Raw genomic sequence first — 19,552 nt, 5'->3', positions numbered from 1 at the left:
GCACCAAGCCTGCTTTAGATCCTCTCTCCTGTCTCTGGAGGAGATCCTCTGTCCCCTTCTCTACCCTCTCCCACTCATGCTCTTTCTTTCAAAATAAACTTTAAAAAAAAAAAAAGGAGATCTTCCTTTATTGCTCTCATCAGCATTTTATAGTTCTAATCACACAGATTCTGTATATGTTTTGTTAAATTTATACTTAGATATTCCATTTTGGGCCTATAACAAGGATAAATACTCAAGGGTAGAAAAAGCATTTTATGTTTACTTATATTCTATTTCTTTTGCTCTTTCTTTATTCCTGATGTTCTAGTTTCCATTAAACATAATGTCCCTTCCATCAGAATTACTTTGGCAATTCTTTTAAAGAAGCTCTTTTGATTATGAATTCTCTTGGTTTTTTCTTCATAAGAGATGCTCCTATTTTATCTTTTTTTTAATGTTTATTTTTGAGAGAGAGCAAGCGGGCAAACAGTGAAGAGGCAGAGAGAGAGAGGGAAGAGAATCCCAAGCAGGCTCAGCGCTGTCAGCACGGAGCCCAATACAGGACCCAAACTTACGAACTGTGAGATCATGACCTGCGCAGAAACCAAGAGTCACACACTTAACAAAATGAGCCACCCAGGCACCCCTATTTTATCTTATCTACATTGACAATCCTTTCTTTCAGTATTTTAAAAATAGCGTGCCATCCTACTGGCTTTCATGGTTTGTCATAACAAATCTGTTGTCATTAATAGCACTGGTCCCCTCAAAATAACAGATTTTTGGGTTGTGTCATTTTTTCTTCAACTTTAGTTTTTGCTGTTTGATTGTGACACGCTGTGCATCTTTTCAGGCATTTCTTGTTCAGAGTTTACTTGGCCTTTTGATGATTCATATCTTTTGCCAAATTTGCAAAGTCTTCAGTCATATTTCTTCTCTCTTTGTGTCTCCTTCTGGGACCCATGATGATGCCTTGTGATATTTTCCACAGATGCCTAAGACATTTTTTCCCAATCTTCTTTTCTCTCTGGTGTTCAGTTTGGATAATTTCTTCTGATATATCATTAAGTTCTCAGACTCTTTTCTCTGTCATCTTGGTTCTACAACTCTGTACATGCAGGGAACTTCTTATTTTGGTTATTCTTTCTAAATTGTAATATTTCCATTTGGTTTTTCATTATACATTCTATTTATTTCCTGAGACTTTCTATCTTTTCATTCATTTAAAAATGTGTGCCCTTACTTTTTGCAATAAATTTATAATAGATTTGTCATAGAATTCCAAAATCTGCACCACCTCAGAGAAAGTATGTGATGAGTGTCTTTTCCCATGAAAATTGAGATTTCCCTATTTTTTTTTACAGATGGTGTAATTTTGAGTCGTATCCTGGACATTTTTAACACTACATTGTAAGACTCTCAGTCTTATTTAAATCCTACAAAGAATGCTGATACTTAATCATAAAAGTTCCAAAATTCCAAAGCTCTGTAGGCTTTGATTTCATTGTCAAATTTCTACTGTTGATTTTCAAAGCCTTTTACAGCCCTGTGTGTTTGTCATCTAGTGACCAGGCTGTGAATTAGGTGGCTCAGTAGCTTAGTGGGCTCAGTTCTCAAAGAAATTTTATGGTTATATTCACATACGCAAAGCTGAGGTAGGCAGAGGAGTTGATAACCGAGTGTACGGGGTTACTTTCCCTACCTCTTCCCTCTCCAGCATCTCCTTTGTCCCTTCCCTGTTCCTGTGGTTCTCATTTCAGTAGTGCTTCCAGAAAGTCTGGGCTTTAGTTATCCCACTCTGTACTGCGTTTTTTGGGACTATGTCTGTGTCTAGGCTTGAGCAATAAAAGGGCTGCAACAAAATGCAATGGGGTTCACCCTTCCCTCTTAAAATAAAAGCTCTGTAGGCCAGAGAGTAAGGTTCATCTCAGATTTTTATGAATCCTGTTGGTCTCCCCACTGCCACTGTCATAGGATTGCTTGGTAGATAAGTCAGGAAAGAACGTGGGCAATTATTTAAAAGGGGGGACTTCCCGCACTTTCTCAGAGCATTAGGACATCTTCTTCATCCTTGATTCAAACCAAAGGGATTTCCTAGCTCTCTCTCTCTGTACATGTCTTAATGACTACTTCCAAGTTTGGGCTGTTCTGAGTCCAGGAGAGAGAGAAAAATAATAAACTCACTGCTGGTTTGTAGTACTTCAAATTCTTGCCTTCTTCTCAATCTGCACTCTACTAATTACTTTATTTTTAAAAATTTTTTTTAATGTTTATTCATTTTTAAGAGAGAGAAAGAGAGAGAGGAGGGGGGAGGGGCAGAAAAAAAGAGCGAGACACAGAATCTGAAGCAGGCTTCAGGCTCTGAGCTGTCAGCACAGAGCCCAATGTGAGGCTGAACCCCACGAACCACAAGATCATGACCTGAGCAGAAGTCAGACGCTTAATTGACTGAGCCAACCAGGCAACCCGCTACTATTTACTTTTTAAAATCTTCAAATAGTTGTTCTATTCTCCCATGTTTTGTAGCTACATTCAATGAAAGAGAAGGGGGGAGTGTGTTCACTCCAGCTTATCTTAAACTAGACAGAAGTTCCCTCTCTGGAAAAAAAACCCAAAACAATAAGAACTACCGTCTTGTAATTTATAGAAAATTACCTATGGGATTGTATTACTTCTACAGTGCAAATGAAACATCTCAATGATCTCCATATTCTCTGGAGTCATTACCATTTCCAACCACATAAGAGCCAGAAAATGGAAAGACTATGGGACATGCAAAGCAACCGATGTGCTGCATCATCAGATTGTTTAGGTATTAAAGACACAAATCACTGTACTATCTGGAAAAGCATGTTCTTCCATATGGGCTTACAAAGTTTCTGCATTTTTTGCCATCTAACAATTGGTAATATTCTTTACATCATAATAGAACTAACAATTGATAATATTCTATATATCAGACTAGAACTGACCTACCAAAATTTTTCACTAAAATAATAGATTACATTGATATAATTACATACTAATAATTACACAAAAAGAAAAAAATGATTAATAAACTCAATTATCTTCAATACTCTTACTAGAGAAAATAAATGACATAGAAAAACTCAAACTGACATTAAGACAGAATCTTCTGATCATGAGATTATTAAAATTTATGGTCCAAATTAAAAAAAAAATCTATGGAAGGCTTCTGAATACTTCAGAGATGTGTGTCAATACATTTATGCTTGAAAGCTATGATGATATAGACATGGAGAGAAGGTGGTGCAGAGTAAAGGAAGACAAGGGGAAACTGTCTTTGATCCACGTAGACAAGAATAACAAAAGGTCAGCAAAGAGGAAAAGATTTAAAAGAATGTGAATATAGTACTTTTTATTCACCATTCTGTCTCTAGCACCTAGTATAAGCTTTTAGGCACAGAGAAAGTACTCCAAAATATTAGAAAAAAATTGGATAAATGAAAAAGAGCAAAGAGAGAGATAAAGAAGTCAAAAGAAGGTCATCTCAAATAAAAGAACCAATAAAAGCTGAGGAAGAAGGACAATAAAAAGGCACAGTTTCTATTATCTTCTAAACATGACTGCAGGAGTTTCAGATAACAGAATTTAAAACATGATGAAAATTATCAACCTTTTAATCTCTGATCTGTCTGAAACACACCATCATGCTTGGCGGCCATCCGAAATGAAGGCTGAGAGAAATCGCATGAAACCAGCTTCCAACATATGCAGCAAATGCTCCTATGATGACTCCTAGTAAGTTTAATCATTGTGGGGATTAAGTAATGCAATATATAAATTACAAAAATAATTATCACGGCTTAATATTTCTGAAATAATTACTTTTAATGTATCGTGTACAATTCTGATTAATACGTAAAAGTACATCCCCAATATGTTCGTTAATAATAGAGTGACCATACAGTTAGTGTGCCTGGGGCATCACCTCATTTTATGCTTGTGTCCAAGCATAATGATTAATTATGCTTCCTTTACCTTTTCAAAGAGTCTTAGTATAAATTATACTTTATACACTTTATCAGTATACGAATGTCACAGGCCTTTTTGTTGCAAAGCTAGACCTGGCCCAATCTGACACCCTTGGGGTTTTTTTTGTGTGTGTTTTTGTTTTTGTTTTTTTTTTCTTTGCTGGTGCATTTTCCTATATTCTGGGCTGGTTCCACCTGATTTACCTCCTTTGATAGCCAGTTTTCCTCTGCCCTTTCCTTTCCACTCCACAGGCCAAGTGTTCAGACGCTTTCCAATTTAGTGTGCTATATGATCATCATTGATGCAACAAGAAAAAAGAAATATAAATGTGGAGAAATTGGGAAGATTGTAGGTTGTAATAAATTGTTGCAAAATTCTCTCAAAACCCTTTTTGTGTTGTTCTTTTTTTTTTAAGTTTATTTATTTTGAGAGAGACCGAGACAACGCAAGTGGGGAAGGGCAGAAAGGGAAGGAGAGAGAAAGGATCCCAAGCTGGCTCTGCACTGCCAGATGTGGTGCTGGAACTCCTGAAGCACAAGATAATGACCTGAGCTGAAACCAGGAGTCAGATGCTGAACCATCTGAGCCACCCAGGCACCCCACTCTTAAAATCCTTTCACTGTTCTACTTTCTCACCAGGTATGGTAAATGAAAATCTCTTTGAATGTCTTGGGGCGCCTGGGTGGCTCAGTCGGTTGAGGGTCCAATTTTGTGATCTCACGGTCCATGGGTTCGAGCCCCACTTCAGGCTCTGTGCTGACAGCTCAGAGCCTGGAGCCTGCTTTGGATTCTGTGTCTCCCTCTCTCTGCCCCTTCCACACTTGTGCTCCGTCTCTCTCTCTCAAAAAAAAAAAAAAAAAAAAAAAAAAACACACACACACACACAAAAAACAAAAACAGAAACAAATAAAACGTTTAAAAAAATCTCTTTGAATGTCTCCCTTCACTTTTATTTCTTAACACACATTTTCTTTTTTCTTACTCTGCTTTCAGAGGGTCATGAACTATTCTTTCATCTGAGAGGGTTTCATTTTCTTCCAGTATATAAATCCACAATCAATATATAATCATATTTATCCTTTATTCTGACAGTGTTAGTTTTCTACTACTACATTACAAATTTTTATAAATGTAGTAGCTTCAAATGACACCCATTTACCATTGCAGTTTATAAGTCAGAAGTTTTGAATGGCTTAACTGGGTTCTGTACTTAGGGTCTCACAAGGCCAAAATCAAGGTGTCATCCAGGCTGTACTCATTTCTAATGTGTGGAAAAATACCAGCTTTCATGTTCTTTAGGTTGTTCTTTAGATACAATTCAGTTCCCTGCCTGTGCTTTAAAAGAGTAAACAGGGGAACCTGGGTAGCTCAGTTCATTGAGCATCAGACTCTTTCTTGGTTTCAGCTCAGGTCATGATCTCACAGTTGGTGGGTTCCAGCCCTGCGTTGGGCTCTGAGCTGACAGCACAGAGCCTGCTTGGGATTCTCCCTCTCTCCTTCTCTCTGCACCTGCCCTGCTCACTCACTGTCAAAATAAATAAATAAATAAACATTAAAAAAAATAAAGGGTGAATGGAGTTAGATCTCCAAGTCTTAAGGTAAACTGAAGGATTGTACTTACATCTGAGAAATCCCTCCACAGCAGTACCTAGGTTAATGTTCAATTAACCAGGGGACAAGAATCTTAGGAGTGTCATCTTTAGGATTCTGTGTGCCACACAGAATCATATTTCACTTGCATTTCTGAGAACATGCCCATTACACGCTGAGCAGCAATTTATAACATAACTCAAACCATGATCAATTCTGGGTATTTCAAACCTGAACCTAATTTACATGCAATTACACACATTTAAGGCAATGCATGTATCTAATATGTTTGATAATTTCTTTTGCAAAAGTAGAAGTCCCATTAGACTGAGTGGGTAAGAGTACCCACTATCATCCTTGAATCTATTAAGGGCTTGGAATGGGACTTTGAATATGGTGAATACCCACACAATATATTTGAATTCGCGTGAAGACTTACATTACTATTTCACTTAGAAAGTAAGATTTAAGGGGTGCCTGGGTGGCTCAGTCGGTTAAGCATCTGACTTCTGCTCAGGTCATGATCTTGTGGTCTGGTCCATGAATTTGATCCCCGCATTGGGCTCTGTGCTGACAGCTCAGAGCCTGGAGCCTGCTTTGGATTCTGTGTCTCCCTCTTTCTCTGCCCCTCCCCTGCTCCACTCGTGGTCTCTCTCTCAAAAATAAACATTTAAAAAAATAATTAAAAAGTAAGATTTAAACAGGAAAAAAGGTAACTTCATTCTTTGCCTAGTCCAAAGGAATGTACATTTCAAAATCCTGAATATGAAACCAGCATAATTTTTTGGTAGAAGAAATACAGTTCTAATCAAAAGGGTATTAAACTGGAGTGACTAATCTTAGTAATTTTTACCATCTCCAGTCTCTAAAATTCTCTGTGCTTTAGGTGCCATAATGCAAAAGAAAACGGACAACATCTATTTAATGAAAATTAAGCTACCTAAAAGAAACTGGCTTGACCTCTTCTTCTCACCCAATAAAAATGATTACTTCTGCTGAAATGTGGTTTGGAGAATGAACTGGTGTTTGGAAAGGGAAGTGTCTGGAGATTCTCACATGTACAGTGTCAACATAAAAGGGTTATTTAAGTATGTTTTAGTCCCTGAATATGTTTTTTCTTGGCAGTTGCTTTCTAGGTGGTCTGTATGCCTGTTTGACAATTTGCAAGCACATAAAACCAGAATTCTTCAGAAGTGTACAGGAGAATAAACCATCAGTCCAAACTGCTAAAAGATAGGACAAGAAAGTTTATTAACGATACAGAAGCACCTAAGTCATAGCAACAGAAGACAGGGAGGGGCCAAGCTTACAGAATTGACAGTCTGGTGGGGAAGGAGGCACACTCCTTCTCCCGAACAAGAGTTAGAAAAAGATTCATAGCTAAAAAACTCACATTGACCAACACGTACCTTTGCCAGTTCTATGTATTTACCAATTTTTTTTTAATATTTTAGAGTCCTTAGGCAGTTTCATGAAACACAAACACATACCACACTCACACACATTAGCAATGACTGACTTCTCACCAATGAATATCAATCATTCCCATGTTAAGGCAGAATTTCTCCAAGCGTATTCTGCAGAATCCTGGGCTTCTATAGTATCTTTTCTAAGATCTTTTCAAGAGGTGCACAAGGTCAAAAGTGCCAACATTTGCAATGATGGTGCAAAAGCAATGGTAGGTAAAATGGCCTAGCACAAATAAAGGCAGCAGCACCAAACTTCACTGTCAGCCATTTTATTTTTCACTGACACTCCCAACGGGAAAAACGACAATTTCACTTTAAAATGGCCTAGATGAAGCAGTCAAATGTATTAATTTTATTAAACTGAACACCTGAGTATACACATCTTTTAATATTTCATAACAAAAAGGAAGTAGGATAAAGCATTCCTAATGCTGACTAAATTATGTTGTCTCTAGGAACAGGGCTGTGAGATGGCTTGAATTATGAGCTGAACTAACTTTGTTTTTCACTGAACACCATTTTTACTTGAAAGAATGTCTGACAAAACTTGGTTATTCAGACTTGGGAATTTGGCCGACATTTACTCAAAAATGAACAAAATGAAACTGTCACTCCAAGGAAATGAATAGATAGAGGCACACACACACAATGAATATATCACCTAATATGATATATTTAATAGTGTCTATATGTGAATTTACCTATTTACCTATAGGGAAATGACAAAAATTCAAGCTTTTAAGTGAAATTAGAATAACAGACTTTTTAAAAAATAGTCTTTATGCCCAGTTTGGGGCTTGAACTCATGACTCCCTGATCAAGAGTTACATTCTCCACTGACTGAGCTAGCCGGATGCCCCTACTATTGGAAAACTTTTATCCGCCAGTGTGAGCTTGGTAGCTTCCCAAAACTTAAAAACTTTCCTGATGAGACTGATGCGGATATTGACAAACACGATTTTTTCATGTATATTGCATGGTGAAATGTCCCAACACTCAGAAGATCTGCCTAATGAATGAACTAATATTTTCCAGTTGACCAATGCTAAAAAGCCTAGTCCCCATCCATTTTCCAAGTACCTGTCTTTGTGAGGGCAGATTTTCTGGAAACATTTCAACCAAAATAACAAATAACAACACCTTATAGGCAGAAGCAGATATAAGATCCCTGCTGACTTTGACAAGTCAGATATAAAGAGGCTGACAAAAATATAAAAGCCACGTCTTCTATTTTTTGTTTTGAATAATGTAGTGAAATTTTATAAAAAGTAGGTTCTTTTTTTTAAATTTTTTTTTTTTTAGCGTTTATTTATTTTTGAGACAGAGAGAGACAAAGCATGAATGGGGGAGGGCCAGAGAGAGGGAGACACAGAATCTGAAACAGGCTCCAGGCTCTGAGCTGTCAGCACAGAGCCCGACGCGGGGCTCGAACTCACGGACCGTGAGATCATGACCTGGGCCGAAGTCGGCCACTTAACCGACTGAGCCACCCAGGCGCCCCAAAAAGTAGGTTCTTTATGCTAACATTTGATGAGTTTATTGCTTAAAATGCTAACATTTGTTGAGTTTATTGACTTAAAATATTTCAAGGAATTTCTCAGCTTTCGTTTCTAATATGGTGAGAATTGACAAATATGATTGACATTAAAAAGGCCCTTGGGACCTTCAATAATTCTCAAGAGTATAGATGGATGCTAAGACCAAAAAGTTTAAGAATACCTGGTTTATAGCATATATACAATTTAAGTATCTATAAAGAAGCTTCTAAAATTATTTTTTAGAAAACTTGTGGGAATCATCATAACTATTAACACCAATTCTCCAAATCTCTTAAACATTATAGCACATGTGAATGTTGAGAATATGAATTGTGCGACCAAGTGAAGTTGTAGTGTGTGTAAAAATATATGTAACAATACTTTAAAACTCTTTCTGAAGTTCCGTTTCTAGCAGCAATATATATATATACTATATATGGTATAGTATATATAGTATTGACTACTGTATATAGTCAATATATATAGTAATATAGTATATATATATAATATACTATATAGCATATACTATATATACTATGTGTATACTATATATATACTATAGTGTATACTATATATATACTATATGTATACTATATATATACTATAGTATACACTATATAGTATATTATAGTATATAGTCTGTATATATATATAGTAATGAGGGTGATTTTGTTTTATTTTATTATTTTTTAATGTTTATTTATTTTTGAGACAGAGGGAGACAGAGCACGAGTGGGGGAGGGGCAGAGAGAGAGAGGGAGACACAGAATCTGAAACAGGCTCCAGGCTCTGAGCTGTCAGCACAGAGCCCGATGCGGGGCTCGAACCCATGAACCGTGAGATCATGACCTGAGCCGAAGTCGGACACTTAACCAATTGAGCCACCCAGGCGCCCCAAGAGTGATTTTAAAAAGTCTGATATTACCAAGTATACTTTTTAAAATCAGAACAAAAATCTACCATTCTTTCTGGAAATCCTAATAAAATCATGTTGCGGCTTCTGGGTCCGATTTCTAGTTTATGTATGACATATATATATATATGATATTTGGTTAAATATCTGGGTATTTGCCAAACTCACATCTAAAGGTGTTCAGCTTAAGTCACAACACTGAGACAAAGAGGGACTACTCAAGGTAAGACCTTGGAACTGAAACCTCTTCATAAAGTTATCTGTATATAAAGTGAGAAGGAGGGGATACCACTTTCCTTTCCGTCAACACAGTGAAAACGTTGGTTAGGAAAACAAGTGCCCCCTGGCAAAAGGCAATGGCATAAAAACTTGTCTACTTTGACCCAGACTCTGTTTTTAAAAAAAGCCTTGCCTGAGAATATTCATAGTTGGCATATCTAAATTACATTACCTGCATGGTCTAAGGAATTGGAAATTAACTTAAATAAGCCCAGGAAATTAACTTAAATACTTCTAAGGAATATGTGGAATAAAAATTATACCCTGAGAAAGGTTCCTCTTCTCCAGGCCACCCAGGATTCCCACAGATGAAAAATAAAAAAAAATTAAGAAGTAACTCAAATACAAAATTATATAACCTATGAGTAACAAGGCATCATGAACAAGATTCAACAAAATTAGCAAATAGGTCTAGAACCACAAGAACTTCAGTAACAGAATTATTAGTTTAAGTCAATGTTCAAAAGTACACTTTTAATGATTTAGACCTAAAAGAAGAGAATGAACACATGAAGAAGGCTCAATATATTATCAAAAATGCCATAGCAGGCAGAGAAAAAAAAAAGAATGAATTCAAATAGGATGTTTAGAAATAAAAAGAGGTATTGAAATAAAAAAAAACCTTGATGTTTAACAGATGAAATTATTAAAAAATACATGAAGAAAATAGAAAATTGATATAAACTGAAAAACACAGAAGAAAAAGTTATCTAGAACACTGCACAGAAAGACAAAGATGGATTTGAAGACAGAAGAGAGATAGGGAAATCGGAACCAGAAGTTGCAACATGATTTTATTAGGATTTCCAGAAGGGATGGTAGATTTTTGTTCTGATTTTAAAAAGTACACTTGGTAATATCAGACTTTTTAAAATCACTCTCATTGGCAGAAATCTCCCTGTAATCTGAATGTACATCTCTCTTACTCCTAATGACGTTGACATCCTTTCCTTCCTTCCTTCCTTCCTTCCTTCCTTCCTTCCTTCCTTCCTTCCTTCCTTCCTTCCTTCCCTTCCCTTCCCTTCCCTTCCCTTCCCTTCCCTTCCCTTCCCTTCCCTTCCTCCCTTCCTCCCTTCCTCCCTCCCTTGCAATTCACCCTTGATGTATTCTGTTCTAAAAATGGCTGTTAGAGTCTTTGGTCCTTTTTGGCACATCTACACCTTGTTTATTTCTTACTCACTGATTTAAAGATGTTGTTTTTATATTCTGGATTCTAATACTTTATTGATTATGTGTGTTGCAAATACTATATAAACATCACTAAATCCAAAATTCCCATTTCACTTGTGATTTGTCTTATAACCAATAATGTCTCACAATTAAGAATTTATTGCATAGGGTTTTTTTTTCCCTCTTCAGTGGCACACTATATTATGGTATGTCTTAAAATCAATGACAATAAAGGCACCCTAAAATCCATGAAATGTGGTTATCTTTTGCCTCATAGAAACCTGTTTTTTCTTTTCCATTGTCATTAGGATATATTTTGATATACAGTATTTTCAAATTCAAATATAGTTGAATTTAACAAGCATTTCCTTTATAATTAGCATTTGTGTGTCCTTTTAAAAAAATCTGTCCCTAACTCAAAAATATGAAATGAATTTTCTATACTTTCTCTTCTAATTTTTTATAAATTTAAACGATGTGATTCAATTCAACTCTTCTCAATGTGAATAAATGTCTTAACATCATGTGTCTCCTCTCCCAGTGTTCTGTTTTATTTATCAATTTCACAAACGTGTGCCATGGCCTGGTCCAATTTATTACATACTATACTTAATATGTGATGGAGCATACTCGCCTTCCATATTCTTTGTTCACTAGTGTCTTGGCAATTCTTAGGCCTATGCTCCTCTATAACATTTAGAATCAGCCTGTCGATTTTCCTCCAAAACTCCTTTTACAATTTTAATGGAAATACATTCTATCAATAGGTCAATTTGAGGGAAATGGCATTGGTACCATCTTTAGTCTTTCATACCACGAGTACAGTTCACTTCTTCATTGAGTTGTGCCTTCATGATTTAATTACAAAATAGCTCAATAATTTTCTCCATATGTCCTATGTATTTTGTTATTAGATACATTCCAAAGAATTTTATTTTTTCCATATATTTAATAGAATTTTTGAATTAAATGTTTCACTGCCAACTGCTGCCTTATAAAATGTAATTCGTTACTGAATATGCCTTTGATATCTAACCACCTTACTCTCTTGTTAATTTTAATAACATAATTACATATTCCTTGTTTTTTTTTTAAATGCAGACAATCATAACGTCCACTTCATTTCAAGGCCTAAAATTTCTAATGCATTGTTGAATAGAAACAGTGAAAACAAAATCTTCTCCTTGTTTCTGATTTTAAAAGGAATGCTTCTAATGCTTCACTATTTTTGAAAAGATGTTTATGTATTTTGTATAAATATCTTTAACTGAGTTAATAAAGTTTCTACTTTGTTCTATTTTCCAACAGTTTTTATCATGAATGTGTTTTGAGTTGTAGGAAAGACATTTTCGTTATCCATTGTGATGATCATATGGTTTTTATCTTTAATTGTATTACATAGTTACATTTTAAGATTTTCTAATGTTAAACTACTGCTGCATTTCTGGAATAAACCTCAAATAAAATAACCCTACTTGGTTATTTAAAAATACATTGTGAGATAGTATCTGCTAATATTTGGTTTAGAATTCATTTCCTTCCTAAGTGAGAAAAGCTTATTGTTTTTCTTTCTTACACTGTCTTCTTTAGGATTTGGTAGGAAACTTATATGGTTTTAATTTACCTTTTTCTATTCTGTAAAATAGTATAATATTGGAATGGTCTGTTCTTTGTAATGTAGTAGAAATCATCTGTAAAATCCTCAAGGCTCAGTATTATCCTGGAAAGATTTTAAAGAACTGATTAGATTTCTTTCACTGTTCATAGATGATAGACTATTTTTTCATCTACTCTGTCAGCTAGAAATGGTATCTATTCATGTTTCTTAGTATAGCCCTAGTTTGTTGCTCTTTGTATATATTTATATATTCTGATGCAAATTTCTTTTTTTTAAATCTAATCCTAAAATCATTACCAGTTCTTAAAACAGTCTATAAAGATTTGAGAGCACCAAATTTCTGCATTCCTTCTCTATAAGTCATAAGAGGAGGTAATTCGTTATTAGAAAGTGTATTGTTTTTCTAAGGCTGCCGTAATAAATTACCACAAATTTAGTGGCTTAAAACACTCAAATTTATTATCTTACAATTCTCTATACTAGAAGTTTGGCCCAGAACTCATCGGCTAACATCAAGGTATCACAAGGCTCTCTGTGCACCTTTGCGGAAGCTCCAGGGGAGAATCCATTTCTGTGTTTTTTCCAGATACTAGAAGCTGGTGATATTTTACTGGGGGCCCCATCCCTCCAACTTCAAAAGCAGTAATAATGAGTTGAAACCTTCACATTACATCTCTCTGGGCCTATCTTCAGTAATCACATCTCCCCTTGACTCACCTCTTCTGCTTGCCTCTTCAGTCTTTAAGGACCCTTGCGATTACTTTGCGCATACCAAGACAGGCCAGGATAATCTCCCTCCTATTTTAAGTTCCTCTTATTTTAGTTGATGGGCAGCCTTAATTCCATCTGCAACCTTCATTTCCCTATGTAATGGAACCCAACATATTCCCAGGTTCCAGGGACTGGGACATGTATGTCTTTGGGGGCCATTATCCTGCCTGCCACAGAAAGTAACCACCTCACTAGCAATGCCAGAGGATAAAGAATTGCCACTCACATCCATAACTGTATATTATATCTCCCAACATTTAAGGATATCACAGACTTTGCCCCACCTTAGATTTAAAAAATTCTAAATTATACTGACACACTTTGAAGAGGTCTCAGGTTACAAACTGAATTTCAATTTCAGGAATGCTAAAAGGTGACACACATATGCTTGAGAGTTGATATTTTGTTGATCAAAACCTTTAATAGAATTTTTTTTCTTCCAGTATCTATATACCTACCTACCAATCTACCACCATCTATGTGACAAAATCAACAGGAAAAAGTGACTGAGGGGATGGTAAAGCAACTTTTACTTTTTATCCTCTAAACAGCTTTTCAGATATAAGTTTAATAAATAGATACAACTTATCAAATGAAGCATTTATTTATAAATATCCCACAACACAGATACAGCCCAACACATTTAAGATGTACACATCTTTTGCATCAGCAAATGAGCAAAACATCCTACTGTTTCAAAGTTAAAATGCTGATAAATAAATTCTTTCCAAGTCTATATTTTCCATTTTTAAATATATCCTAATTTATACAATTTTGTTCTATAACTTCATGCAAAGTTCCTTTTCTCACTTTCAGTCTTCTAGTTGTACTGCCCTGTGTTATAGAAACACATCACATCACAGAAGAAAGCTGACTCATGATTCTAAGATCTGAGGCAGAGGCCAGGAGCACCACTTACTAACAGTGGTGCTGGACCAATCTGCAACCCCTTGGCAAGGGAATAAAAGGGTGTGAGAGAAACTAGTGCAGACTGAACGCCAACTAAAAACCAGCTGCCTATGGGGCGCCTGGGTGGCTCAGTTGGTTGAGTGTCCAACTCTAGATTTCAGCTTATATGATGGGATCCCAGGGTCATGGGGACTAAGCCCCCTGTCAGGCTCTTCAATGAGCGTGGAGCCTGCTTGAGATACTCTCTCCTGCCTCTCTCTCTCTTTCTCTCTCCCTCTGCCCCTCTCCTCCCCTTGCATTCTGTCACTCTCTCAAAAACAAAAAACAAGCTGTCTTTGCAAATGTGACAGTTTCACATTCTTTGAGGTCAACAATATAGCTTCCATTATAAAGGTGAGGAATCCAAACCTTCAATGTGTTAAATAATGTGCCCCCATCCCTGTAAGTAATAGAGAGCAGAGGTCTGATTTAAATCTAGGTGTCTGCAAGGCACTTGGGTGGCGCAGTCAGCTAAGCATCTGACTTCAGCTCAGGTCATGATCCTGCAGCTCATGAGTTTGAGCCTGCATCAGGCTCTGTGCCGACACCTCAGGGCCTGGAGTCTGCTTTGGATTCTGTGTCTCCCTCTCTCTCTGCCCATCCCTGCTCACACTCTGTCTCTCTCTCTCTCAAAAATAAACATTAAATAAAATATAAATCTTCGCGTCTGATTTCAAAATCCATACTCTATTTTATTTCAGTGTTTCCTTCACCTGTGAAGTAATAATGATAATAAAACTAGAGAATTCAGATTTTGAAGAAATTAAACAAAATAACGTCCACTGAAGTGTTGCTCAACTTACAATGTATAGTGTAAGTCTAACCATTGTTTTTAAAATACAGGTATTTCTCTTCCTTTATAACTCAAGTTAATACTATAAATTCAAAGCTTTTAACTGCTGTCTCTTACTATACCTACTGGGAGACTAGGTGAAAATGTCATCTTCAAGTGATCATTCAGGCCCGTATTATCCAAACTAATAGATACAAAATCCATTTTCCTTTCTTCTTCCTCTCTTACAATATTTTCATTCCATAGTACCCAAAGTGAAATGGGCTGCCTTCACATCAGTAATAGACAGAAGAAGCAAGAAGGTATAATTCACTGATGTAACAAAAGCGCCCAACAAAAATATAGCCCATAATATTGCATATGGAGATTTTTCAATGTGGGTCAATAAACATTTTATTGATAAGCCCTAATGTCTTTTTTTGTTGTTACACTAGAGATAGAGAGCTGTTAAGACAACCTGCAAGCTAAAGATGCTTCTTTAACTTTGGGAACAATTCATAAAGGAGTTTTAATGCACCCTCTTAATAACCATGGAAATCATTAATATTGCCCCATATTTTTCTTTCCTTATAAACGAGTATATGAGTATCAGGGAAAATCTATCTTATGCCATAAGCTACAGAAGTAAAACGCTTAAATTGGCTTAAACAATAAAGAAACTTACTGGCTCACACATTTGGAAGCCCAGAGGTTAGACTGGGCCCTAGGTTGAACGATTCAGTGATTCAACAATGTCATCAAGGAGGCCCCAAGAATCTAAGTACTCAGGAATACAGAGAGATCTCAGGAAGGGTATTGGACCTTCCACATCCTATGTTATAGTATTTAGAACCAGTTTCTACCAAGCTCTTAATGGACAGGTTGAATACCAAGGGGGACTGATTACACCACTTCCCTGATGAAGCATACACATTTCGTCCAAACACATCAAGATACTTCCTTATTCAAATATGCTTTAAACCAGAAAATAAGTTTCATAGATAATATGTATCATGAATATGCATGATATTTTCAACTAGCAGATTTACCAAGATGCGAAACAGTCATAATAAAAAAGAAATTGCTTTGGGGCACCTGGGTGGCTCAGTTGATTAAGCACTGGACTCTTGATTTGGGCTCAGGTCATGATCTCACGGTTCATGAGATTGAGCCCTGTGTCGGGTTTTGGGCTGACAGTGTGGAGCCTACTTGGGATTCTTTCTCTCTCCCTCTCTCTCTCTCTCTCTGTCCCTCTTTGCCCCCTCTCAAAATAAATAAATAAATATTCAAAAAAAAAAAAAAAACAAGAAAGAAATTGCTTTGCCTCATGTTAGCATGGCTTCCTTAGTCTGTGTTCAAGTTATAAAGAGGCGGATAGCATGTATAATTATGGGAGATACTACCCAGCTCTCAGTGCTTGAATGAGGCCACAAGTTGATCTGCTACATTAAAGAAGGCTTAGGGGCAATATAGTTGTGCAAGTAGAGATAAAGGTAATTATCTTGATACAGGCTCCGCTGTAATCAAAATCCTCTCTGGTTAGGTTGATTAAAACTATGCATCCAGATACAATTTCTGGAGATTCAAACAAGAGGAGAAGAAAACTGCAGGAAGCAGGAAAATCGTCTCTAAATCATTCAGCTTTTCCTTAGGTGTCTAGCTCTTTTTTATGCTATGGCCTCTTCTATGCCAAATAATTTTTTGATTCCATCATTATCTGCCTAACACTATTACGACTATTTTCCACTTACTATCGCAGATTTAATCATGCGAGGTTGATGAGAACTTATGACGAGTACTTAATGATGGAACTACTTAAACATTATTTTTTAAAATACACGATCCCCTTTATTCTTTTTTTCCCTTTTTAAATTGTTCATCTTACAAAGAACATATGACATGTCAAAGATAGTTAAATTAAATTATGTCCTACTCTACAGAAATAAGGCCCACATTCTATGTCAAAACCAGATTGGACTCTTAACCATACCTTACCAATAATGTCTTATTATATACAGCTACATGACTTAAAACTAATATATATAGCTATATATTTATATATAGTTTTACATAAGGATAAGTAAATTATGTAGATGCATTTATATTACCATATCCATAGCCATTCTCTCAAAATTAAGAACTGTGGTTTCATGGATTCTATTGGCTGTGTAGTTATGTTTTAGGAATTTTAGATGTCGAGGACAAAATATAAAAAATTTACTACTCTTGGTACAGAAAATCCTCATTAGTTGGGCAAATGAGATGGGGTTTCCCTGATACAGTCTGCAAAGAACTTCAAGCATTTATAACTCAAAAAAGATCCACTAGCCTGAAAAAGGTCAATCATATTGACATTAATATATTTTGCCTTGATATAGCAGTAATAATAGAATTTTACTGAATTCTATTCATGTATACATCTTTGTGAAAATAAGAAAAAAGAACTCATGTTATTCTTGAAGCATTGTTTAAAATGTTTCTGCAATATATGGTGTATATATGTCTTTAAGCTGTTTCGTTAATAACTGAAGTGTTGACAAATGATTAAACACAAAGGTTGGAAATACATACCTGTGACATTCTAAAAACACTCCATTAAAACCAACACTCTCAAACAATTTCCTATACTAAGACAAATGATGTGTTAAAGGTCCCCAGAATGCCTCAAAAGTATAAAATTTTTTACGTACACTTACCAACTGTATCGCATGGTTCATCTTTGTGAACACAGAAATCTTTCCTAGAAAGGAAATAGAAAATGGAAGTAAAATTAGTTTTTCCACAATCGACAGATTATGTGACTCATTTTTAATAATTACATGAACAAATAAACACACATTTTATCTCCAAGAATTTACTAGGACTAAGATTAACTAATTTTAATTCTAACAAAATATGAGAATTCTTAAATTTTAATGATGCATTTTTACCTCATATAATCCTGAAACATGCTATCCTGTTTCATAAAAAATATCTCAAAAATAAAATTCTATCTTGTTTTGAATTTTACAGGATTTAACTTTTTTATTATAAAAATGTATATGTGATATTGGGACATGGCTGTTCCTCTCTCTCGCAAAAATAAATGAACATTAAAAAAATTTTTAAGGCGTGAGGAAATTAGTATTTTTACACAGGTAAGATCTAACCATGAGTAATATTCTATAATTTGCTATTTGACCACTGTATCTCAAAGAGCATTCCATAAATTATGAGCTTTAGATGCAAAGCGTATGAAAGCACAATTTTATCTACCTTTTACTAGCTATGTGACCTTAGGCAATTTACTGAAACTTCTTGCGCCTCTGTCATCTCATCTAAAAAAGGGGGAGGTATGGGGCGCCTGGGTGGCGCAGTCGGTTAAGCGTCCGACTTCAGCCAGGTCACGATCTCGCGGTCCGTGAGTTCGAGCCCCGCGTCAGGCTCTGGGCTGATGGCTCAGAGCCTGGAGCCTGTTTCCGATTCTGTGTCTCCCTCTCTCTCTGCCCCCTCCCCCGTTCATGCTCTGTCTCTCTCTGTCCCAAAAATAAATAAACGTTGAAAAAAAAATTAAAAAAGGGGGAGGTAATAATGATAGCTATCTACCATGTAGGTTTGTAGTACAGGATAGATGATTTAACACATAAAAACATTTATTTTTTTTAATGTTTATTTATTTGAGAGAGAGAGAGCATATCATCAGGAAAGGGGCAGACAGAGAGGGAGACAAAAAATCTGAAGCAGGCTCCAGGCTCTGAGGTCCAAGCTGCCAGCCCAGAGCCCAAGGCAGGGCTCAAACCCATGAACTTGAACTTAAGCCAGATGCTTAACTGACTGAACCACCCAGGCACCCCAACATATATAAGACATTTAAAAGTGAGTTCAGTGAATGGGTTGGATGAGTTAACACACAGAAAACCTTGAAAACAATGCCAATCACCTAGTAAGCTCTCAAAACTTAGTTGTTGACATCTTTGTTGTCTTTTGTTGTTCTTGGTATTTCTGTACTATAAGCAATCTACTGATGAATGTTTAGTTTCTATAGAATTTTTACTATTACAAACAATACAATAATTAGTCTTTGTGTGTATGGAAGGGAGAAATGTTTTTTTTTAATTCCTCTGTCATAGCCATCTGAATGCCATCTCTAAATGAAAAATGATTTATAAAAATTAAGTGCAACACTCCTATCAATTTCACCGACACCTACATTGAAACGATAATGGTTAGTTTTCAATTCACATTTTGCTCAGCCCACCAGCAGCATCTGTAACTTAATATTTATGTGTAGTTTTGTAAATGTACCATGCATATTTAAAATGTAAAGAAATAAGGGGTGCCTGGGTGGCTCAGTCAGTCAAGGGTCGTACTCTTCATTTCAGCTCAGGTCATGATCTCACACCTCTTGAGTTTGAGCCCCACGACGGACTCTGAGCTAGCAATGTGGACCCTGCTCGGGATTCTTGACGTAAAGGGGAGGAAGGTAAAGGAGAACGGAATGAAGGAAGGAATGAAGGAAGGCAATGA

General features: G+C 36.1%; 1 protein-coding gene across 1 annotated transcript in view; it reads right to left on the bottom strand.

Annotated features, from left to right (window-relative positions):
- ADAMTS19 (ADAM metallopeptidase with thrombospondin type 1 motif 19) overlaps nt 1–19,552 on the bottom strand; it is a 231,323-nt gene that overhangs the window by 154,704 nt on the left and 57,067 nt on the right. The window contains 1 exon segment of the mRNA XM_030317935.1: nt 17,743–17,794. Within this exon segment, the coding sequence (XP_030173795.1) occupies nt 17,743–17,794 (52 nt within the window).

The sequence above is a fragment of the Lynx canadensis genome, chromosome A1 (assembly GCF_007474595.2).
Source record: "Lynx canadensis isolate LIC74 chromosome A1, mLynCan4.pri.v2, whole genome shotgun sequence".
Lineage (NCBI taxonomy): Eukaryota > Metazoa > Chordata > Mammalia > Carnivora > Felidae > Lynx > Lynx canadensis.
The sequence above is the reverse complement of the archived record's forward strand: the minus strand, read 5'-3'. Positions and strand labels throughout refer to the sequence as shown.